This window comes from Tachypleus tridentatus, chromosome 12 (assembly GCF_004210375.1).
Source record: "Tachypleus tridentatus isolate NWPU-2018 chromosome 12, ASM421037v1, whole genome shotgun sequence".
Lineage (NCBI taxonomy): Eukaryota > Metazoa > Arthropoda > Merostomata > Xiphosura > Limulidae > Tachypleus > Tachypleus tridentatus.
In genome coordinates, this window is record NC_134836.1 from 44,230,667 (window position 1) to 44,253,481 (window position 22,815).

General features: G+C 31.5%; 1 protein-coding gene across 1 annotated transcript in view; it reads left to right on the top strand.

The window, feature by feature from the left end:
- The window catches only part of LOC143234985 (synaptogenesis protein syg-2-like), a 95,275-nt gene that overhangs the window by 58,234 nt on the left and 14,226 nt on the right, over positions 1-22,815 (top strand). The window contains exons 7-10 of the mRNA XM_076472679.1: positions 4,093-4,380; positions 10,338-10,640; positions 12,679-12,798; positions 14,351-14,378. Of these exons, the coding sequence (XP_076328794.1) occupies positions 4,093-4,380; positions 10,338-10,640; positions 12,679-12,798; positions 14,351-14,378 (739 nt within the window). The remainder of the gene's footprint in view (positions 1-4,092; positions 4,381-10,337; positions 10,641-12,678; positions 12,799-14,350; positions 14,379-22,815) is intronic.

Below are 22,815 nucleotides of genomic sequence, written 5' to 3' on the forward strand. Positions count from 1 at the left end.
TGTGGGTTACAGTTAAATATTACTATTCTCTCAGTTGAAGTACAAATTTGAGCTTTCCATAAATATTTAGCTAAAACTATGAAATCAAGGTATAATCCAATAACTTTTATCCAATAACCATGTTATACGTAGATTGATTCTGTTGTATTAGAAAAGTTTGGAGCCTTATCTTGTCATTACAGTCTATATCACCACAACTTGTCATGGTCTATGATTTAGTTGTATACAAAGTCTGAAGTGCCCTCTCCAAAAGGGACAAGTAACTATAACTATAATTATATATGAAATTACAATTTAAAAATAAAGAAGTTTCATTTGCTAGTGTGCAGAAATTACTACTTTTAAGTAATATAGTAACTATAATTAATAGGGGAAGTGATAGGGAGCATAAAACGCATGTTTAGGAAATGGACGACATAAGAAAGTTTGCGTACCGTTGCTCTCATATGATAACCAAGCATCTTGACCATAATCCTTTAGCGTAGTGTCCATTGCAAAATGCAACCTCGTAAGGCCGTCATGTCTAAAGCACACATCACTACTCTTAGTGTTGTTTTCCAGCAGCCATCTACTGCACGAAGAAGACAGTTTTCCAACGCTCACTTCAGCAGTCCTCTTACAAGAAAAATACAACATAAATGCTGCTTATGATGTCTCAATCAATGCGCATTTGTATAGAATAGCATGAATGTTGTAGAATGTTGAGTACCACCTTCTTTCTCTTTTTTTGTTTTCGATAATTCTCAGCTGTTACAAAACTTAATTTACCATGTCTGAAGGGCGACTTCTTACAGGTCTCTCTCTCTGAATATCCCAGGCCCTAGTTAATCCATATTTCTTTAATCTCTTATTCACTTAAGTAAAAGAAATAAAACATATTGTACGTTCTGAATCTCACAGGTGAATATATGTTTAATATCTGAATGTATATTTTGCATGGTGTTACATACTCTTCTCGAAAGGGACTAATATTTAACCGTATCATTTTACCTACGAAAAACAAATGTTTTAAGATGTCATTCTGACGTTCATTTTACCACGACTTTATGGCTACTGTGATTTTTGCATGACTTGCTGATCTTCATTTTCAAAATAGTTTTAATACAAATGATTCAAATTTCTGTATACTGCAAAAAATATTCAATGACATTTTCAACCGAAATTTCAACTTCTTTTCGTTCACAATGGTGACAACTGGTGTTTAAGTATGAAAAACCAAAACAAGTATTCCCTTCAGTCTCTTAGTCTTCCCTTTCGCTGTTTTCTGGTAGTCAACGTGGCGTATTTTCTGATTCTCGTAGAATAATACCATGAAGTCTCTAAACACGAGCTAAATTGCTGGATGTAAACAATAAAAGAAATCCCTCATTGTTTTCTACTCAGGTTTAAAATCAAAAGATATGAATGAGATTAAACCTCCAAAATATCTGGTTATTTGCTAAAAGTATAAATTACATTAATAATATTTTTCATATAAACCCATTATACATCACAATATTTTGTTACGTGTTATAATATCAGCTGTTTATTTTCCACATATTAAGGGATAGCATCGTCCCATTAGTTACACGTTTAACATATTCGGTTTTTTTAAGCAGTTTGGTAAACAATCTAGAATTTATTCAGCAATCTTATTATATTGAATAAAGTAAAAATGATGCCAAAAAGTGCACAAATTTCAGCTTACATCTTTCTACGATTAGAATATCTTTACACCACTACCCTATCCATCCATCACACAACATAATAATGATTTTGTTTGTTACAAGGAAATGCCAATTAAAATTATTTTATCCTATTTTATTTATTTTATTGATATTTTTGGGATATTTTTAAGTCATACATTTAGCAAAGGCATATTCTTGAGAAATAACATGTTTAAATAAGTGAAGTTTTTTGTGTGCGATATTTTAGAACAGAATAAATAAAATATTTATTTCTTGTACTGAAACCGTAAAAGCAACCGTTTTAAAAGAAAATAGAGTGAAAGGAAAAGTGAAAAATAAATCATTCATTCGAAGTACGATCAATAGGTATACTTTTCATTGGGTTTAAAAAAGAAAAAAAAAACACCCACTCTCTGATGTCAGTTAGTTTGAGGTAGGTTAGAGTGAGAATGATTGTGTTGTGTAACACAATGAATTAAAGTAAGTCAAAACAATACAATCGTACGTTCTTTATATACACTTAAGTTTTAAAGAAATTTAATTAAACAATTTCAAATTACATGTTTCTTATTTTTAAAGTAAATTGAAAAAACGTTGTAGGAATAAAATATACAACATTTTTGCTCAGTAAGAAACAAATTGATTCTACTTTCTCCAACTTTCACCGTGTCGGATCCTTCATGAGATCACTGAATACTATATGCTACCAATTTTACCAATAGAAAAATAGTTTTAGTAATGTTACGCTGTTGTTACTCGGTGCAATTGATTGTGTTTTCTTTACAAAATGTAAGCGGCTTTTGAAATCAGGTAGCACCACTACATTATAAACATACTGTTCTTGTTGTGCTTAAATAAAACATAAAAGTATTCCTGATAATTGTTTGAGTAGAACCTGATGTAATGACTCACTTCACGAGATGTGAATCGAACTCGCGATATACTACAGTGGACGACTGGGTGTTCTTGAATTTCGCGCAAAGCTACACGAGGGCTATCTGCGCTGGCCATCTCTAATTTAGCAGTGTAAGACTAGAGAAGGCAACTAGTCATCACCACCCACCGCCAACTTTTGGACTACTCTTTTACTAACTTGACCATAACATTATGACAGCCCACGGCTGAAAGGACGAACATATGGCGTGACGGGGATTCGAACCCGCGACCCTCAGATTACTAGTCGAGTGCCTTATTTACTTGACCATGCCGGGCCTCGCATTGGATGAATTTATTGTAAAAGTTGCAGTCAATCCTAATATGTAATTATGAGTAACTGTAAATGCGGCTTTTGCTGCTAACTTTTTACTCCCTCTCTTATGTTAACATTTTTAAATTAAGAACAGCTATGCCTGAATCTTGTTTTTTCCCTGAATATTTAACCCACGTGCTTCATAAAGTGTGATTTAGACTGAAATCACAAACAACTTTGAAACGTAAACATTTCAGTTATAGTGAATTTTATTTAGATATAAGATTCCACCAAAATATATAGAAACTGAATTTGACAGTCAAAATTAGTAGAGAGCTAGTAACATGAGATAAAAATTATGTTTTCACATTCTAAAAGTTCATGAAGTCGCCAATAGTAATACATACAAGTTACAGTTTCGAAAAGTTAAAAATATTGATGGTTAACTAAGAATTTGTTTTCTGATTTAATCAAATAAAAACAGAGACACGATAAGAAAAAGTTAATGCATTATGAAGAGCATAATAATTGCCTCAAATTATAATTGAAAGACAAAATAGAGAAAACGTCTACACAACGATATATATGTATATTCTACTCTACTGGCGTACTCACAAGTAAGCTTGTCCAACAATGATATAATGACAGACTAGTGGCATCGCAGATATCAGTGTAACTATTAGCCATGGTGTATATTACTAACATATGGAATATAACCTGGTTAGTTACAGTGCGAAAATGATGAATTAGATACAACTAGAAATGAAAAAAGCCAACTTTAATGGTATATTTATAACTTAATTGTAAAATGAATAATACATATTATTTTTCATGCTATAACGATAAATACCTTACAAAGAAAATACTAGCGGAGTCATTCGTCGATGTTTAACAAATGGTCAATCGTAACAAAAATATCAAGTTGATGTTCGCAATAGAATAGCAGTGTAATATTTTGCTGTAGTAAAATTATAGGTTAGTTTGCACTGATTATCGACTAATGCATTTTTAATAATATACGTAATTCCTGTATTTAAATTTGTAGTCAATTTATGCTTCTATGAATAATCATTTTAAAGCTACGTTCGGATTCAGCTAAAAGTGTTCTATAAATTATTTAATATAAAAATACTTGGTTTTTATTTTATTTTTACGGTATTTATTTAGTTGTTTTTATTGCACTATGATCTTTATGAAAAAAAGAGATGTATATCATATTTTTATTATATATTTCAGACGCTCCAGTATGCGCACCGCAACACACATGTGTATATAGAGCAGGATTAAACTACCCGGTTGAAGTGACTTGTGAACTGAAAAGCGATCCTACTGATGTTATTTTCAGCTGGTCGTTTAACAATAGTTACCATAACCACGAAGTTCTTACCTTTGTTTCTAAAGGTACTGTTAGTACCGTTAGGTATACACCCAAGTCAGAGTACGAGTTTGGTACTTTACTGTGCGCTGGATCTAACAGTGTGGGTGAGCAGCAAAACCCTTGTTCATTTTCCATCATACCTGCAGGTAGGTTATCGATTATATTCCTATATTTAAAGATATCCGACGGAGATTTCGTCGCATGAAATGATACGTATTTGAATATATTCTAAAAACATGAAACAAATAAAAAATGTTTTAGTCGAATCACCTTAAGCTAATGCATAAATAACAATTGCAGAATTTTAAAGAAGTAACAACATATAAACCACCCAACTTAGAAGTTAGAATATAAATGTACGCAATCAACTGAGAGTTGGGAATGGCTGATGTCTTGTATCTTATAATTTCTCGCCGCCTCCCGTGGTATGCGTTAAATTATTCGTATCTGGTTTTTGTCTTTCGTCAATCTATAATCACGGACAGAAACAAAACCGTGGCAAGTATTTAGTTTTTAAAGAAGGATCTTACTCTTATCGGCCTGGCATGGCCAAGCGCGTAAGGCGTGTGACTCGTAATCCGAGGGTCGCGGGTTTGCGCCCGCGTCGCGCTAAACATGCTAGCCCTCCCAGCCATGGGGGCGTATAATATGACGGTCAATCCCACTATTCGTTGGTAAAAGAGTAGCCCAAGAGTTGGCGGTGGGTGGTGATGACTAGCTGCCTTCCCTCTAGTCTTACACTGCTAAATTAGGGACGGCTAGCACAGATAGCCCTCGAGTAGCTTTGTGCGAAATTCCAAAACAAACAAACTTACCCTTATCTTACTTCGACCAGCTGGCGAAAAGTATAGTATTTTGATGAGGTCGTGGGGTTAATAGTAATACTTTTAGAGATAGCTTGTATTTACTGGTAAAGATACTTTGCAGACGTTCGATGGCGCGTTCGGCTGAGAGAAGACCCAAGCTGATGACGACGGTGACGAAGATGACATCGATCAAGAGAAGCAAGACGACAGTCTTTGACAAAGCATATTTCAGTGAACGCCCTATGAACAGGATCACCTGGAGATGGACCATACAATGCTTTTTTTAATGAGCCTAAGAAGTTTCATATAATTAACAATGTGAAATAAGAGTCTTTGTGCTTATTTTATTATAAATATATTATTCTGAGCAATTAATTTACGTACAGCCAATGCAATGAAAAAAGCCGTATTAAAACAGATGTGTTTATTAGATATAATAATGTATGATGTGTTAAAGATTGTGGTTGATTATTGTTATCTATAGTATATATATGTATATATGATCATATAAGGACAAAATACACAGAAGAAAACGAATGCGTTTTGATTCATACAAAGAAAAGCTTTCACTGTAACACAAAAACGTCTTAGAAAATACGACTTGTATCTCTAAGAACATATAGCGTTTGTCACAAGCGATCTTGTTCATTTGTGGCAAATTAAATTGGTTGAAATACACGAAACAAATAGATATGATTAGACAAGGATTACTTATTAACCCACAATATTAACTGCAAAATACGCCCCGCAGCCCAAATTGAAATAATCAGTAGGTAATCTTGTCCTTAACCTAACACATTTCCTAAGTTACAATACGCTGCTTTGAGAAAACATCTACATAATATACATATTTCCAACACATGTTCATGAACTATACCGCCCATTAGACAATTTTTGACCAAACAACAACTAACGGTAATTAAGATTCTCGTTTATAATTTCGCGAGAGTTAGAATAGAAGTCAGAATGGAAATCAGACCAAGAACAGTTTGCTTGTTAGTCCACACAAATTGGTTGATAACCCGCACTCAGTGCCATATTTTATATTAATTATGTGTTTATTATGCAGACTCTTTCTCTTTGACGTTAATTTATTTGAGATTACGTCAATCCCACTAGGATCACATGCAACTAATAACAGTTAAGACTTTAGTAATGTTTTGTTAATAGTATTCTTACTTAGATTTATTATTATTATATTTTACTCAGTGGAGTTAGTTCTCACTATAATGCTTTACTTATATTTTCCAACGCCTCGCTCTGAAGTCTTACTATTCCTTAACTTTTATATCAGAACATTCAAAGGTTATAATACTTTGTGACATGTTCGAAATAAGCGGTACAAACAACTGCAATGTTTGTTTATTTGAAGTTGAACACAAAGCTTCCAAAAGACCACCAAGCGTATCGAAACAGGGTTTCTTGCGTTGTAAGTCTGCCAACTCTGTGATAGGTCAGAGTAATCATAATCAGTGATGTCGAGAAAACCCACTTGTAGAGAAAAATATATATGTAAAAACGGCTCGTTTGGGTTGAGAAAGGTTTTTACGTAGAAGAGCGAATAACGTTTCGACCTTCTTCGGTCATCGTCAGGTTCACCAAAGAAGGTAGAAACGTTGTTCGCTCCTCTACATAAAAAAAAAAAATTTCAACCCAAACGAGCCGTTTTTACATATGGAGTAATCATAGTTATGGTGTATTTTACATATTTACATAATTTTAATTCGACACTGTGCCGTTAATCTGACTAGTAGCACTTTATAAATATATATATATATAAGTACTACGTTCATAAAATAACGGAAATATATTTCATAGGAAAAGATTACACACAAATAAGCCTTTAGTCTTGTCTTTTGCTTTTTCATAGTCATTCCATGTTTTAAAATATACAACACCAAAACTTTGCCGATTGACAAACGTAATTATATTTCATTAAAATAAGAGTGTGAAATCTGTGCTATATTGAACTGTGACTTATCAAGAGACAAAATAACATTGTTTAATTTTGTCTTTTGGAAAGCAATAGTAATAGATTAGACATTTCTTAAAATATCAGATCGCAACGAAATCACTTTGATCACTTTGATCATGTATACGTAAAAAACTTTCTACGCTGTCATTAACTTTTAACACTTTTTTCTTGTTGCTAATCCACCTTTACTTTCAAGAAACTGTTTACGAAACAGATTTTTCTATGATCTGTTTAAAATTTGTTTTTATTGTTCATAAACGTTATAACTTTATTTGGTCATCCGTGAAATATTTATATGATTATAAATCACAACGATGTAAATGACAAATTTTAGTCCAGATCTAATTAGATATGATTTACTACAGCTTTGTTATTTGCTATTAAGAAACAATTTATTCAGAAAATCCTTTTATGTCCTTTTGACTTCGTCAACAATTAAGTTGTGCTAATACTACTACGCAATGTTATTAGTGTACGTTATGTGTAACGGGGAGGAACGAAGGTGTAACACAATTTAAGGAATAGTAATGCAACACTGGAAATGAAGAAAATTGTCGTTAGTATTAACCCTAATTACAGCGTGAGTTTCATCGTTTAATTTTTTTTTCTTGCAGCTTTCAGGGTACTCTTACAATAAATTAGATTTAAAGTTCTGATCAAATTTATCACACTCAGTCTCGAAACTGTTAGATGTAGGTGTATACTTAAAATCGACTGTGACGTTAAAGTTATTTGCTTTGGTTTTATTTTAACATTTATATCTATCTTTTTAGTCACTTGAATACAACGTTAAATCAAATGTAAATTTCCTTATAATGCACTGCAATAAATAGCTCATTAAGACTATATTAGTGACTTTGAGTCAGAAGAAAAAAGATCTGTGTGTGGATTTGGGCTTAATGTTTGTTTGTTTTCGAATTTCGCGCAAAACTACACGAGAGCTGTCTTCGCTAGCCGTCCATTATTTAGTAGTGTAATACTAGAGGAAAGACAGCTAGTCATTACCACCCACCGCTAACTCTTGGGCTAATCTTTTACCAACGAATAGTGAGACTGACCGTCACATTATAACGCCTCTGCGGCTGAAAGAGCGAGCATGTTTGGTGTGATAGAGATTCGAACCTGCGACCCTCAGATTACTAGTCGAGCGCTTTAACCACCTGATCATGGCGAGTCCTGGGCTTACTGTAATTTGATTGTAAATTCATTGCCAAAAACTAGAGCTTAGGCCTTCGAGCCGTAAACGCTTTGTAAGAGTACAGATTATATCCTGATATTCAGTCAAATACGAACTACCGCTTAGTTTTGTTTACTAGCTGATCTGACGTTATGTATGTTTTCTCGACAGTTGTGAAACAAACAAACTGGAGAAAAAAATCAGTAACACACTTTAGAATATAAAAATTCCCCTTTTATAAGTGACTCTCATTTAAAATAAAATGCTAAAAAACACTAAACTGTGACTATTTCTTTATTACATAGATGTTATAAGTTCGGTGTACTTGTTACGTAGTTGTTTTTATTAAACCCTTTTTGTACTCACTTATACCGACTATTTGAATTTCTGGTGTAAATTATAAAAAAGATACTGAAATGTTATTTTTTGAATGTATGGGTATGAAGGAGAGTACGATTAAATGCTATTATGAAATAAGAAAGAGCATTATATATGTATATGTGGGTGTGTGTATACAATTTATATATTTGCTTTCACAAACAAATTGTTAATGGTGTTTGTAGTTTCTTGAAAAAGCCATTAGTGCTACCTAAGTGAGTTGCAAAACATAATATTTTGCCCTATTTTCCCAAATATACCCTGTTTTATTTAAGTGCTTGAAATATATAATGTTATTTATCATTAAGTGCTTGCAAAATGCTAGAGTTACTAGAAAATTGTTCACATAAGCCTTAATTTCAATGAAAATTTTGCAGGTATTACCACCTAGTTTATATCGTTTATTTCGATTAGGGAATTCATGACTTTTATTATCGTTTCTTTTTTGTAATCATAATTTGGCAAACACTTTTAATATCTATTGTGTGGTGTAGTTCAGTCCAGTTCATTACGTCACGTGTATCATCAAGATATACAGGATTTTTTAACTGTCCGCTCATTATTTTGGGATATATCCTGAATGTTTTGAATATTTTTAGTAAATTAGCAAAATAAATGTTAATCTGGTTAATGTTTAAACGATTTTATTATTTATGCTTAGCTGATGACGTACTAAAATCGGATTTTAACTGAAGCAACAGCTCAATAACTTTCATTTTGATCTCCCAAGACACACAACCATAGCTGAATCGTAGTAACATATATTGCTTTAATCAACTACTATGATTCTAAAAAGTATAATTTTTTTATCAGAACTATCGTTAAAGATACCAAAAATATAAGACTAGCCCCTTAACCTAACTTGGTCGTTGTTATCCTTTTAAAGGTTTTCATCACGTATCACTACTTTTTTGCAATTTTACTGATGTAAGGGTTATGCAAATTTTGCTCTTCGTGGAATACTAGTTTACATGTATTTAGATAATTAGAGTGTAGAAGTAATAGTTTTGTTCACTTGTAATGAACTTTAAACAAACTGCAATGATATTTTCTGTGTATAAATATGCTAAATTATTTTCAAATATAATTGTCAGACGTTGTGCTTACACAAGTTGTTTATTTAATAAGACTATTTTAGAAAATAAATTATTGTCATATTGACTAAAATCTGTATACCATTTCTACCACTTTTAATTGCTTGTTTCCGTTAATGTCAACCAAGCATGAAACAGTGTTTAATAGGATATAGGGCTGTTCAGGTCTGTTTCGAAACCTTAGAATAATGACATTTTAGCATTTATAACAGTTGTGATAAAATTCCGGATATGGCCAGAAATTTTAAGTTTCAGAGTCAGTCATTAGCCTGGAGTCACTATTGTTCTCGTAGTAATGTTTAATAACATTCTTTCAGGTTCTGCTTTCTGTTTCTGTTTCTTTTCCACGTGAAATATACCTGAGAAGTTTACGCATACATTAACAATCACCAGTTCTTAATTTATGAGACTATGGAATAAGGAATTTTGAGTCCTGCTTTTATAATACTTTGACGACCCCAGATATTACATTTGTTTTCTAAGATTTTAATAATATCCAACTATACGCTATTATGTTAGCTGTGTTGCTTTAACAGACTCAAAATTTAAGATCAAACTTTTTGTATAACTGTTTGTATAGAGGTTTTCATGTACATTTCTATTGCGAAAGCTAATATGAATATCATTTTTCATCTTAATCTAATATTTTGGTATTGTTTTTTGTTATAAACAGAAATACCTGAACCAGTTAGCAACTGTTCCTTTGTCAAACAGACAGACAATGAGGTAGGGATAGAATGTACAGAAGGTTATGACGGAGGACAAAAACAGAAGTTTTATGTTGAGGTTCAAGAATCTCTTAGTAGCAGGTTGATTTTGAATATCTCATTTTTGAGACCCGTATTTTCTATACAAAATCTTCCATCTGGATCATCATTCAATTTTAAGATTTATTCTTTCAACATGCAAGGTACAAGTGATCCCGTACTTTACAAAGGGTTCACTTTACAACCATTTGGAAGTCATTCCGATCAAGGTAAGATACATCTGGAAAACTATGTGCTATTACAAATGCATTTACTATTCAAAATAAAAAGTATTAGAAATTATTTTCATCAACATCTTTGTATTGAAATGAATAAACATTTATCGCCTGAGAAATATCTATAGCATTGTTATTTTCATTTATTTGAATTTTATATTTTTGCACGTGTTCTGTACATTTACATTTTTGATGTATTACACTATGTAACAAAAGTTTTACTTTTTCTTGTTCCTGGGCAGAAAGTGTTATTCCCCAATTGCTTATGCCTAAAGTAAATGGAAAAGACCTATTTTTCTCTTTAAACTTTGCTTTTGTAAACAAGGTAATGAAATTTTCAAATTTACCTATTTTCAAAAACATTCCAAGTAAATTCAGCGCTGAGTAGCTGATAGAGAATTTTCTCGAACTTACAATAATTTTCTAGAATGTTGTAGAACTTACAATAATTGTCTAGAATGTTGTGGAACTTACGATAATTTTCAAGAACATTTTAGAATTTTCTAAAACTATCCATGGTAATGTATATAAAGGGGCTCACCACTCACCACTTCAGTGTAGTTCTAGCTGTATAAGTGAACATATAGACCCATCTGATTTTATCAGAGATGGCATGAAGAAGCTGCAAGCGTTCTCCAGACGTATTCTGCTATATAAGTGGCCAATTTATCACAACGGACGGAGTTCTCTGTGGGGAGACACAATGTCAAGTGTGAGCCACTAGTGGACCTCCAGAAGAAGTTGTATCTACCATTGCACATAAAACTAGGTCTTATGAAACAATTTCTCACACCTCTTGATGAGGAGTCTGCAGCCTTCAAGTACCTTCGAGACTTCTTGCCTAAGTTGTCTGAAGCAAAGATCAAAGCTGGTGTCTTTGTTGGACCACAAATAAAGAAGATCCTGGAGTCCACAGAATTCCCCAAGAAGTTCAGTAGAAAGTGGACAAAAACTTGTGGTAGCTTTGTCCCAGTGGTTCAGTGCTTATTGGGCAATCACAAAGCCAAAAATTGTGTGGAACTGGTTGAGGCTCTGGTGAAGAACTATCGCAAAATATGTTGCAGGATGTCCCTGAAAGTTCATATCCTTGACGTTCATATTGATAAATTCAAGGAGAACAGGAAACATACTCAGAGGAGCGCTTTCATCAAGATATACTGGATTTTGAACACCGATACAAAGGAGCGTATAACGAGAACACGATGGGAGACTATATTTAGCGGCTGATACGTGAAAGTGATTTAAATTACAGTCTCAAATCTCGAAAATCTACTCAGTTCTAAACATTTTTGTATAACTTTAGTATATATGCATGTAAATCTCGATTCACATGTTGTTTCTTTTAGACCTTATGTAAATGAAAATGTGAAAATTTGCCCATTTTTACATAGAAAATAGGTTAATTTCTAAATTTCATTATCCAGATCACAAAAGCAAAGTTTGAAGGAAATAATGTGCATTTTCTGTACTTTTACAACATTAGCAATTAAGAAATAACACACACTACACAGGAACAAAATTTGTGTTACAGCCAAATTAGCATGATTTTCTCCTTATTTTGTATTTTTATTTAAAATATCTTATCTTTTATTTACACTAGAAAAATAGTCCAGACATTCCGCTCTGCTTTTTTAACGGATGGATATTTAAAAAATAACCATTAGACTAATTCACTGTTATTTACCAATTCCCGCTTTATATGGTTATCGAATTTTGTAATGACGTAGGTAGCACATAAACAACATTTGTTTTGGTTGTCTTTGAGTACAATACCTAACATGGCACCAGTTAATACATTTAAAATAAAATGCCGTTTTCAATTACTTGTAGTAGTTTTTGAATAATTTATGCTTCAGAAAATACTATAATTAGAAATAGATAATCTGTATTTGTATATAATCTATGAATAGTTGTTTTCATTTATAAATAACAATTTTTTATTCTTATTTAAAAACCCATGCTACATCACAGAGACAATTTAACTTAATATACATTAGAACTATCTCAAAGAAGGAATATTTCTATTTTACAGGAAAGAAGTGGGCTATTCCTATTAATGCGTTATTGACAGCTCTCATGTCAATCTTCGTCGTTTTGATTTTCATTGCGGTGTGTGCTGTTTTTATTTTAAAACTGAGGCTCATTACGAGAGGTAATTATTATACATTATGCCTCTAAATATAAATAAATAATATTGTACTTTATTACAATATTGCCCTATTGTGCGATTAAGAATATTCACAAACGATTATGAATGTACGCATATAAATACAGCTATATATGTGTGTATATATATATACATAGACTGTGTTAATCCAATTCTATTTTTGCGTTCCAAATATAACGACAATTTATTTGAGTCTTCTATGATTTTTTTTGTATTTGACGATGAATCTTTCAATCAACCAGACTAATTGCGTTCCTCCCGCTAGTACAGGGGTAAGTCTACGGATTTACAACGCTAAAATCAGGGATTCGATTCCACTCGGTGGGCTTAGCAGATAGCCCGATTTGGCTTTGCTATAAGAAAAAAACACACACTAATTGCGTAGTTTTTGGAAACAAAGTAAGGGTACAACACACACGAGATCTGACAATCTGGCAATATAGGCGTCTTTAGCGCTTGATCAGAGGAATATTTTTTCTGGTGTTTTTCATAAGGATATAGTGGTCTTAATGACTTTCTCTCTCCAAAAGGTTAACTACTTTTACCGCTTCGGTCGTGGTTGACCAAGTCTTCCGATGATTCTAAGAACATACCCGGTCTGTAGGTAGACATGCTTCTCTTACGTCTTTGGGCATTTCTATTAGACCCGACGGAAACTCTTCCCTGGTCTTTTTTTTATGGCTTGCATTCTCTACAATTGGTTTACCCTTCACGTCCATATTTACAGCTGTTGTTCTGATATCCCGTAAAGCATTTTACTGTCTTAATTTTACAATAAATTGTTGAATTTGACGATTCTGACACGTAATGTGTGTAAAATATTGTAAAAACGCTGGTTTGTTTTACAATTTCTGATTATTAATCACTTCGCGAAAATTTCTATATGTGTTGTATTACACCATGACCTCAAGCAAAGTTTATTAATATATATTTCCTTTTTATCAAAGAAAAAGGAACCGTTGCATCTCGTCTATTATTTTAGTTCTTTTTTATCATAATACTGTTGGATCTTTCTTATTCAGTAAAATATGTAAAAGAACTAAGAAATTATCAGACACATGCCTTACATAGGTGATCTGGTTAACTTAACAGATTCGTTGGTAATAGTTTAAAGTGTGGTATTTCATAATTTTACAAGTTTATTATAGTTACAAACTAATTATATAAATAAATATTATATATTTCTAATTAGCTTACAATTTCAAAATCTACCTTCATTTCTCAATTATATATTATAATTAGTATCAACTATAAAGTGGTATTTTTCACTTAGACGAATTTAGTTTCCTAACTAATCTTCCTAATTATTTAAATTTTGTGCATATTGTACATTATATTAAGTTTCAGTGTTATGTGGTGCTGTCTGATAAATATTTTATAGACTCGTGGCATTTGTATCTCTTATTTCCGAATTATTAAAATATGTACATATAAGTTCAAGAAATAATATAAAGTAAGGAATACTTAGACCTTATTCAGTTGTATGTTGAACTTAAGCACGATTTTGTCTCATTGATTGCATGTGTTTTATTTTCAGATGATAGGGAAACACGAGAAACTAAAGTGTGAGTACAATATTTTAAATTTCTAATTAAGTAGGTTATTAAATGACAATATAATTATAATTTATAGTTTCTTAAATATCTTTAATTTTTCCAATATTTTGAAATTTAACATAATTTGTTTAACCTACAAGTACCAAGTAGATACACGTCGAAAGGACAGTGCTTAGTTTACTTGTTGAGTCGAGTTTTGCTTAAGAATTTGATTTACAGGCAATGTAAAGAGTGAGAGGAAACCCAAACTGTGAGCAGCAGAATTTGTAAAATAAAACTTAAAGTTTAAACCACCCCAATAATGCTTTATACACATAGATAAAGTAAAAATTACTTAATTATGGATATTGACTGACAATTGCTCATTATGTTTATAAATTGCACTTCAAATAATTCTAACGATATGATTGGATTACACATCCAGCGTAAATTTAAAATTCAAATAATCTGTATAAATATAGAGTAAATGTTTGCATACTTGATAATATTTCATAATACAGGATGGTCTAGGAATAGAAGAAACAAAGTAACGATGTTTTATGTACCCTAACGAATACGTCACGGCCCAAATGTGCAGCTCTGTCTGAACAACATAGACGGCACTTACATTCGGCATGTTTCGTGTGAGTGTGAATACAGAGAGGGAGACGTAAAAACGCAAGTAATCTGAAAGATCCGACATATGCAAATGATATATCATACTTAAAGTCCACAGCAAGCCGTTTGGTGTAAAATCCAATAGCGTTTGAATTCAGAATATTAGGCCCAATTCCTGCACAGTGAAAGAGATCACTCGACACGGTTTCTGAGAGATAAAAACTATGCGTCTGAAGGTTGGAAGATAAAATTCGAATGTAAAATATCTTGGCAGAGTGAATCATAACATGTTATATCTTGCACTATGGGCGTGGAACTTACGTATATAAATTAACACTTTTCAAAAGTCATGTTGAAATGTTTGGTTATCAGGGTAGGACATTTTTCCAGCAGTGTAACACACACACAGCAAGAACACCGACAGTTAAAATTACGATGTTAAGATCTTCAAATAATTTGTCCAGAGTTAATACATTAACCATATAAAGAATCTCTGACATATTCTAAAAGAAGTTACTTATGAAGTTACATCACAAAAAACGAATTTCTTTCAAACTGTTTGAACTTCATAAAATATAAGCAAATTGCAACAAAAATCTCTCAGAAGATAGATAAATTCATAATTTGCTGAACAGCAGAAGCTATTTAAGACTAGCACGGTGGTCTTTCTGACTTTTTATTGCATGTGTGAAAATTATTAGAAGAAGGATACATAATACGATAGTTTTATTCTTGTTTAACTCTCAGCTAGCTTCTGTCTTCATTCATGATTTTAAACTTAAGCGTTTAATATATTTTGTGACAAAAATATTATATAGATTAAAACTATAGAATATTACTTTCATTGTAAATTCTTCCAATAATTCAAATGCATTGGTAAAAATACTGCTAGCTTATTCGAATATTGGTCAAAAATATTATCAATGATATGTTTTACTATCAAATATTACTATATCATTTTTAATCATATTCGTCTCTGATGAAACTCGTTGGAGCATTTACTTTCTGAAATATAAACAGTATACACGTTTTTAAAAATAAATTTAATTAAGCAAAATAAACATTACCTAGTTTCATAAAGTAACACATCTAAACATCTAGCTTTGTCAACTACCATGAGCATACGTAAATTTCAGTTTTTAATTTTTAGTCAAGTAAAATTAATGAATAATACATTTGTCTCATTCACAAGTGAAGTCCTTACTTCAAGTGAATAATTAAGTAAGCCTAATTCAGGGTGCTAGAAAGTGTTTAAAATACGTTATTTGTGTGTGTTTTCTATTTTTCTATAATACCTTTTTCAGCCATACTTTTTTACTCTCTCTCCTTTATATAACTATATATTAAATAAAATCCATAAACAAATAACAAAGCATTTTATTTTATTTAACTTTTTACATTTTTGAGAAGTTTTAATCATTCGTGGATGTTATATGATGTATAATTGCTGTTTAATATTTATTTAGTATTTTAGGCCTGGCATGGCCAGATGGGTTAAGGCGTTCGACTCGTAATCTGAGGGTCGCGGGTTCGAACCCCCGTCGCACCAAGTATGCTCGCCCTTTTAGCCGTGTGGATGTTATAATGTCACGGTCAATCCAACTATTTGTTGGTAAAAGAGTAGCCCAAGAGTTGTCGGTGGACGGCTAGCACAGATTTCCCTCGTGTAGCTTTGCGCAAAATTCAAAATAAACAATTTACTATTTATTGCCATTTATGGATTTTGTACAGAAACATTTATAGGATTCCTGCCAAATTTGTTATAAATTATATAAATTTTAAGTATTTTATATTATTTTAACTATGAATTTTAATTAGGATGGCTAAAGAGGAACCTTAAAGCTCCTAAAGCTTCACCATTCAAAAACCAGAATAAGAATAAACGAGAATTCAAACCTAATGATACTTTGAATATATAGGTATATAATTAAATAAATAGCTTCATTACTTTAATTGACATTAACTACATTAATTGTTAATAGGTAATTAAAATCAGCACTATAAACCAATAAACAACTCGATACAAAGTAAGCACTTAGAAGCTCTTTGAAAATTTCATTTCAAATTCCAGATGTCATCATAAAGTAATAACGGATGATGTCTATGTTAACAGCTCCCAAGTATATTCGGGATATCCCATATACCAGACAAAATTCAGGCGCTGATATTCAACTGGCCAGTAATAATAAAAAATCAGTTAAGGGTATGGAATATATACTTGAGTGTTGACATCCATAAAAGATATCCGTTGTGAATTTAAGGTGTCGACTGGGATTTACAATGGATTTTGCAAATAAAGTATTAATGCTTAATATATATCTATATTACATAATAGGTATAACTGAAGAGTTCTAGCTTATAGTTAACTATAATAATTAGGGACGGACGTAGTAAAATGATTGGTGTTTGGATTGTGAATCATTGTTCGTGGTTGGTGTTCCGTTGACATTAAACTCGCTTCGTACTTCAAGACCGTATCTGCGTTATGCGATTGGAGTTAAATCACACTAATCGGCCAGAAAATAGTAGCACAACAGTTGACAGTATGTGTTGTTAACTATCTACTTATTTTCTAGTTTGTCATTCGAAAATAAGGGAGACTTCTAAATATAGATACCTTTCAGTAGTTTTACATTTAAATTCTGAACAAATAGATAAAATTACAAGTTCTTAAACCATTTTGAAAAACTGAACGAAAAACAAAAATGTCAACATAATAAAAAAATTAATGCCAATGTACAGTGATATCACTATTTTTTATACAAAAATTTATTAAGAACATTTTGGGTACAATCTCACTCATTATTTTGTGTATATTAAGAAATAAACACTTGCGTAAGATTGAAAACTGGAGTCTTGATTAAATGCTTACATCTAATTCTGTACGAAGTTGCTTTTTGCAACCATTATCTCAAAAAGATTACTGTAATATTTGGTAGTATAAACGTTAATCTCGAGAAATCAACTATCAATTTGGGGAAGGTTTGCTTCAGCACCTTAATATAGTGTAATTGTAAAGTGATATTGGTTCATTGACATTAACCATTTCACTGCTACATCTGTAAATAAAACAAATTACACAGTATTTGGCACATTTTTAAACAAACGAAAACTAAAAAAAAAATATGTGTAATATTTATTTACATTTCTGAAAATGGTAAATTTCTCTAACGGTGAAAGTTATCTATTTAAACCTTGTAGCTAATAAAGAAAAAAGTGACAATACATAATTTATTAGGAGATTACAGGTAATAAGAAAACGTTATCTTTAAGGTTATGCTTTTTCAATTCGTATGCTAGCTGTCAATGATCCATTTGAAATCATGAACTTACTCCAAATATATGACAGTATTTCTTTTTTTTTATGAAAATATTTCTACTTATTTGATTAAATCTGACAAAAAGTCTTTAATATCGACTGAAGACCGTGATGAAAATTCGATAAAATGTCAGAATGTATTTTATCAGTAAGAGCACAACAGTTAACAGTAAGAATTATGCTTGAGGGGATATAAACTGTATTAATATAACCTTTATGCATACGTACGCTTATTTCACTTTTAGTTACTTTAGGAGACGTACAATAACATATTTTGTCTTGAAAATAATGGAATAGTACAAATTCGAAAATGTATGTTAAAATGTCACATAAATATATTTTCTTTATTTCATAACGAAATAACGATTTATTTTGCAAAATGTATAATATTCTTACAAACTAACATGTGTCCATTTTACCATATCATTTTCTATCTGTAAAATAATTTGAAATGTCGTTAATAAAAATATAATGATAATGTAAGGGAAAGTGTCACATTTATTATTATGTTTTCAGTGCTTTAAATACATTTGATTTACGTTCATCAGGTACATTAATAAATCAGTATCTGACGAAATTAGGAATGCCGATAGTGAATTGAATCTATGTTGAGGTTAAATGAAATATATTAGCTATTTTATGAGACATGAGAAAAATGTTCTCACAAACTTAATGTGTAGTGTTTAAGAAAAGTTGCTCACGTCTTAAACGAAAATTCCGTGACACCTTTAATAAATAAAGAAAAAAACAATTAGAGAGATTTCAGCCTCTCCTCATGTGACAATCCCTCCATCCCAGCCACTCATCTAGTAACACTTTTCTGAACTCTTTGCAACAAGTTGATGTCTTAAGACTGAACACAATACTCTAAATGTGGCCTAATCAGTGACCTGTACAATGAAATCATAATATCTTTATAATTTTATTGAATATTTCTGTAGATACAACTTATTATCCTATTTTTTCTACCCATAGTAACAGTATAGCCCTTGGATAGTTTTAGATAGTTTTTTGATTGGCTATTACACCAAGATCTCTTTCTTTCATAATATTGTTAAAGTTTTCTCATTTAACTTATACTTATAATTAAAATTTGATAACCCATATGAATTATCTTACATTTATTACATTTAAACTCCATTTGCCATTTATTTGCTCAATGTTACAAGCTATCTAAATCTTTTGTAAAAGAGCAGCATGCTCTTCACAGCTAGCAACACCTTCTAATAAGGCCTTCATATTATCTGCAAATTTAAGTAATTTATTGACTATTCCTACATTTCTGTCGTTGATGTAAATCAAAAAGAGCAAAGGTCCAAAGAATGAACCCTGAAGTGCCCCATTTCTGACATTAATTCCAGTTTGACTGAACTCCATTTGTAACAACCCTTTGCTTTCTTCCATCCAGCCACTCTTCTTTCAAATTTGCTAACTTATTCCCCATACTTATAAAGGCACATTATATAATACTTTATCAGACGCTTTCTAAAATTCCAGATACACCAAATCTACCCCCCTATCCTCATCTACAAGATTTTCTATGTTGAAACAAAGCTACATCCAATAAAATTCTAAACTTTGTTAAATAACGTTACAAAGTATATTTTATCAAACTTTCCAAAACTTTTCACACAAGTCATGTAAGACATTTATAATTAATGGGACAATTTTTACAACCTTCTTTGGAAAGAGGAGTTACATTAGCTAACTTTAAATCCTTTACTACATGGCCACCGTTCAAAGAGTGGCAATATTAGTAAAAAGTGGCTCAAATATCCAACTTTTAACTTCCTTCAAAACCCTTGAGAAAATATCACTTTTTCTTAGCTAGCTCAGAATTATTGCAGTCATGTTGTTTTATCTCGTTTCCACTTATCAAATGTTCATGATGTGAAATACTGCTTAAATCTTTGTTAGTAAAAACCATAAAAGTAAAATTTAATAACCCAACTATCTCATAATTATCAGATACTAGCCTTCTGTTATCATCCTTCATGGATCCTATTCACATTCTAACATTCTGTTTACCCTTGATATATTTAATGAAATTCTTACTAATAATTTTTACATAGTCTTCCAACCTTTTCTCATATATCTTTTTTGATGTTCTTCCTAATTAACTAACTTTGGTGACATTCTATTAGCTTCAAAGTCTCCTGTATTATCAGTCAATTTAAATGTTCAAACTTATATATGTTTTAAAATTTTATTTCTTAAATTCTTTGTGAGCCAGCATGTTCTTTTACTTGCAGTTTTCCTTTTCTTTCTATAAGAAATATGTTTATCTTCAATATTTAAAAAACTAACATTAAACATTTTGCACATCTGATCAATGTTTCACAACAGATGATTCTTATCGCATTTTTACAAAAAATTTGCTTCTTTAAAATTTGTAACCAAAATGTCATCATTCTGTATTTTCATTTGCAGTAAAACTTCGAACCTAATATAAAAATGATAACTTCCACTCAGACATTCCTCAATGTCTACCTTCTGGATCATTTCTGTATTTGGCGTCAGCAATAAATCTAAAATAGCATTGTTTCTAGTAGGATATATCTTGACTAGCTGGTGAAGAAAACCATCCTGAACAGTTTCCAAAAGTCTTTCTTCCTAACGTTTGGCACGAGCATTTCCCAATCTATATGCCTGAAATAAAAATCACTCATAATTATGACTTCATTAACAGCTGAAATCTTAATCTCATTGTAAAGTTTCTCACTAATTTCATCATTATCATTTGGTAGTCTGTAACAAATTCGCATTAAAAGCCTTTTCCCTTCATACAGAATATACTAATTCAATAGAGTAATGTAATATATATGAAACGAAGATGGATTAAATCTTCTTGCTATTATCTTTAATGTTCTCAGTTTTAACAAGATGTAACTCTCATTTTACATACAAAGCTACCCTGCTCTTTAATTCTATATCTCTATTAAATTGTCTGTAACTCTGTATTCCAAAGAAACCTCTGTCAACAAAATCATCTGTATTTAACTATGTTTAAGTTATTCACATTACATTAAAATTATCCATTCTTACTAACGTTCTAAAGCTATATTTTTATACTTCTAGCATTACAATAGTAACAATTAAGCCTATTCCTATAACTATTTCTCTATTATGCTCTATGCTAAACGTTTCTCTGCCTCTTATTCCTTTCTATTTAGTTTTTCTTGGTCGTCACCACTAGTCCTAGTTTAAAACTTCTTTTAATGCTGAGTTAATAGCTTTAGCAAAAAGCTAGCCCCTACCTTATTAAAATACAAACTATCCATTCCAAAAGTTCCATCATTACACTTAACTGATTCTACAAGTGACCTACTTATAACTTCATCCCCGTATTAATTTTGGGCAGTATCTCTAAAAAAAATTAAGTTACGGTATTTTTCATTAAATTCTTTTATCAGTTCTTTTTGTTTATTAATTAACTTCTTTGAACTATTCTTCCCTACCTAGATAATTAGCTTCTACATGACCACAACAAATTCATCTCTGCTGGTCCCCTTTATTATATCCTCTGCTCTGTCAATTGTATTCTTCATAAGTGCCCTGAGCACATAACCTGATTCTTTTTCACTCTATTCTATCCACATACCTTGTCAAGGAACCACCTATAACTATAACCTTCTTAACATTCACATCCTTCTATAAGCGATTTGCTTTCCTTTCCCCAACAGATCTTCATCTGCAGAAGCCAAGGACTGAATTTTGTTTCTCTACAGAATACGCTTATAATAACTGTATTTAATACTTTTTATTCAAACATTTTCAATATTATTGTTAGCAGAAGTATCCTTGCATGTAAATGCTTAAGTTCCTTCTGAAAATCTACTGCCATTTACCACAGTTTATATACTTCTCTTTATCTAGTGCCTCTACTTTGAATAGGATAGCCTCCAACTTCTCCTCTAACCTACAAACCCTACATAAAAATTGCACATCTTCATTACTAGTTTCCCTAAAATTACATGTCAGTCTAGAGTTCCCGAATAAAACTCACTTATTGTGTCCATTGTACATAACAAACTGTAAACGCTTAACTCAAACACTAGTCTATAAATACAACTATTGTATTTATACTTATAATCTGAAATAAATACTCAATATCAAATACCAGTAGTCTATTGTTAATACTGTTATTGCAAAGCCTAATATTTAAGAACCAAGAGTATTATTGTATCACTACTTTGTTTTCATATCAAATTTTATTTTCATTTACATAAAACTTAATAAAACAGAACTTAATAAACTATTACTAGTAATATTCATAGCTCGTGTCCATTATCGCTGTCATCCTCAGACCCACTTTAATGGTTTATGTTAGAAAAATTAAAAATGCTGTCAGTATATTGACAGTATCGTAAGTTCTATGGCCAAGACTTTGCGTCTTAGCCTGAAGCTAGAGATGGTTTTCTTATAACTGGAAATAATATCGTTTGTGACCCCATAAATCTCCTACATGACACTCTTCATTTTGAAGTTGTGGATAAAGTAACTGATGATGCCAAAGAATAAGTACATGTC